Source organism: Brassica napus, chromosome A5 (assembly GCF_020379485.1).
Source record: "Brassica napus cultivar Da-Ae chromosome A5, Da-Ae, whole genome shotgun sequence".
Taxonomy (NCBI): Eukaryota; Viridiplantae; Streptophyta; class Magnoliopsida; order Brassicales; family Brassicaceae; genus Brassica; species Brassica napus.
The window spans coordinates 8,434,699-8,438,119 of NC_063438.1; the positions used below are offsets into that span (position 1 = coordinate 8,434,699).

Below are 3,421 nucleotides of genomic sequence, written 5' to 3' on the forward strand. Positions count from 1 at the left end.
CTTTCCTTATATAAAAACAACATTCGACTTCTATTTACACACACACCACTTAAGAGCTTCACCAGAAAACGATATAACAAGAAAATCATACTTCTTACATAAATGTTCTGAAATTTAAAAACAGATTTTCCTTCAATATTCAAATAAATAGTATACATGGCTATGTGGGGTTTGCATTATCTTCTTGTGGCATTTCTGATCACCATAACTTACGGCATCAACGCAGAATCTGCAGGAATCACGCGACACTACACCTTCCATGTAATAATAAATTAGTCTCAGTTTGAGTCCATATATATTAGTTAAAGTCTTTGTTTTTTATATATGATATGTTTTAGTCGCTTACTCCAATTCCCCTCTGGCAGATTCAACTTAAAAACATCACACGATTATGCAAGACAAAATCAATTGTAGCAGTCAACGGAAAATTTCCAGGACCGAAGGTTACTGCAAGAGAAGGAGATAATCTCCAGATAAAAGTTGTTAATCATGTATCCAATAACATTTCCATACACTGGTAAATTATTAGTTGCTTTTAGTCTTACAATGATAATAAAATTTTAAACTCTTGTTTAATTTTCTTTAAGCCTCAATAAATAAATGAATGTATAAAATGTAGGCATGGGATCCGGCAGCTAAGGAGCGGATGGGCGGATGGACCGTCGTATGTGACACAATGTCCAATTCAGACGGGACAAAGTTATGTTTACAACTTCACGATTATTGGACAAAGAGGAACCTTGTGGTGGCATGCACACATTCAATGGATGAGAGCCACCGTGTACGGACCATTGATCATTCTCCCAAAACTCTATCAACATTATCCTTTTCCCAAACCCTACAAACAAGTCCCTATTATCTTTGGTAAATTATCTTCTGAACACATAAATTTTATATATGTCCCACAAGATTAGCGTTCTGTTTAAGGGATTGATGTATTTAATCTGAGTATAGGTGAGTGGTTTAATGCTGATCCTCAAGCAGTTGTACAACAAGCTCTTCAGACTGGTGCAGGTCCAAATGCGTCAGATGCTCATACTTTTAATGGGTTACCAGGCCCATTATATAATTGCTCCACAAAAGGTAATTATCATATTTCTTCTTGTTGTCTAAAACTAGAAACTGATTTAGTTTTGCAACGATTAAATATATCTATTTTTTTCAGACACATACAAGTTGGTTGTGAAACCTGGAAAGACATATCTACTACGACTGATCAATGCTGCACTCGATGATGAACTCTTCTTTACCATAGCCAATCACACATTGACAGTGGTCGAAGCTGACGCTAGCTACGTTAAACCATTCCAAACCAACATTGTTCTTCTCGGTCCGGGACAAACCACCAACGTTCTACTCAAAACCAAACCTATTTACCCAAATGCAACCTTCTACATGCTAGCAAGACCTTACTTCACGGGCCAAGGAACAATCGATAATACAACCGTCGCAGGGATTCTCAAATACCATCACAAACCTACTTCAAACCATTTTAACTCTTCTAAAAACCTTCCTGTTATTAATCCTTCTCTACCTCCTATCAACAGTACGAGCTATGCAGCGAACTTTACAAAAATGTTTAGAAGTTTGGCAAATTCTAGATTCCCGGCAAACGTTCCAAAAATCGTGGATAAGAAGTTTTTCTTTACGGTCGGTTTAGGAACCAACCCTTGTCCTAAAAACCAGACCTGTCAAGGACCAACTAATACCACAAAATTTGCAGCAGCTATCAACAATGTGACTTTCATCTTACCAAACACTACTTCTTTATTACAATCATACTTCTCTGGCATGTCTAAGAAAGTTTTCACAACCAATTTCCCAAGTGCCCCTGTTTTCCCATTTAATTACACGGGCGTGCCACCAAACAACACAATGGTCTCAGGAGGGACCAAAGTCGTGGTCTTGAAGTACAACACAACTGTCGAATTGGTCTTGCAGGGCACTAGCATCTTGGGAATCGAGGCACACCCTATTCATCTTCATGGCTACAACTTTTATGTGGTAGGTCAAGGCTTCGGTAATTTTGACCCGACCCGTGACCCAAAACAGTATAACCTAGTTGACCCGGTTGAACGAAACACTATTAATGTCCCTTCCGGTGGTTGGGTTGCCATCCGATTCCTCGCTGATAACCCTGGTATTGGTTTAAGTTTTTTTTTTTAAATGCGTGTTACAAGTTGCAACACATATTATGCGGTTTTGAATATGACTGTGATAATTTTAATGTTTATTAAAACTGTCGTTTCTTAATAGTTTTTGTTTGATGGTGTCAGGTGTGTGGTTTATGCATTGCCACATTGAGATTCATTTGAGTTGGGGTTTGACCATGGCTTGGGTGGTTCTGGATGGAGACCTTCCAAACCAGAAGCTCCCTCCTCCTCCCTCGGATTTCCCTACATGTTGACTCTGACCAATCCAACGCCTATACCGTTGCCACATCACTTTTCCCTTTGTCGATTGATATTTCTTTAAATTGTGCAATATATGTTTTTGTTTTCATTTTATTTTTGTGTGTTTTTGATTCACCACCTGAGAATTCTGAGTTTTTATTTTATTTTTTTTCTCTATTTTTATTGTAAAAAGATCAGTGAACTGAAGAGCTTTGTTCGCGGTAATAATTTCTTGGTACATTATTTTGACGCAAATAAGTAATTATTATAATCAACGAAAAAAACCCACTGGCAAAAACTCCGCAATGCTCTTTATCGTGACTAGAGAATTTTTCCGCGCTTCGCGCGGATTGTGTCTTATAAATTTATTTTATTTATAGTATTATTTGTCAGTTTTTTTCTTTTATATTAACTTCTTGTTTTTCTAATGTTAGTTTTTCTTAATTTAAATTTATATGTTGATAATTTTTTGTTTTTTTTGTCGTAGATGGAGAATTATATTTTTTATTGATGGTTTTTTGTATGTGACAGTGACATAAACTTTTTGAAATTTTAAAATAATGTTATATATAGTACGATTAACACATTAAAGAACAGAAACATATTCAGACACATTTTACACAGCTTTTATATGCATAATTTTAAACATTATATATGTATATATTATAAGTTTGAAACATGTAAATGCTTTCTAAAAGTAAATACTTGTTCAGAGTTTACATAACTTATCGAAAATTTTATCTCTTTTTAAATTCAAATCACTAAAAATATCAAAAAGTCAGTATAGATGGGTTTTTTAGGCTTTTAAATCAACACTGAAAAATTACATGAATTAGATAACAACAGTTTTATAAACAACTGGATAAAATTTGACCGAGCCAAAGATTTTCACACAATATATTCTTTCTTCTTCAAATTGCGAAGAGCCTATAGGCACAAGAAAAAAAATCATAATTTTTGTTTTCACTTATATAACATTTTTTCTCCATTACACACGGAGTTTATTACACTACTATAAGCAATGAAGA

The 3,421-nt window shown here is 34.9% G+C and overlaps 1 protein-coding gene across 1 annotated transcript; it reads left to right on the top strand.

The window, feature by feature from the left end:
• LOC125609452 (laccase-2-like) lies at window positions 1-2,648 on the top strand. Its single transcript, XM_048780907.1, has 6 exons — window positions 1-261; window positions 366-517; window positions 620-864; window positions 955-1,083; window positions 1,166-2,140; window positions 2,277-2,648. Exons 1-6 carry the CDS (start codon window positions 157-159, stop codon window positions 2,405-2,407), a joined length of 1,737 nt encoding a protein of 578 aa, XP_048636864.1. The 5' UTR covers window positions 1-156; the 3' UTR covers window positions 2,408-2,648.
• The last annotated feature ends 773 nt before the right edge of the window (window positions 2,649-3,421 follow it).

Bases quoted from the DNA above. Each gene is read 5' to 3' on its own strand.
- LOC125609452 (XM_048780907.1), top strand. From the start codon at position 157: ATGGCTATGTGGGGTTTGCATTATCTTCTTGTGGCATTTCTGATCACC. The intron at 518-619 runs GTAAATTATTAG...TATAAAATGTAG, and splicing joins AATAACATTTCCATACACTG to GCATGGGATCCGGCAGCTAA. The intron at 1,084-1,165 runs GTAATTATCATA...TATTTTTTTCAG, and splicing joins ATATAATTGCTCCACAAAAG to ACACATACAAGTTGGTTGTG.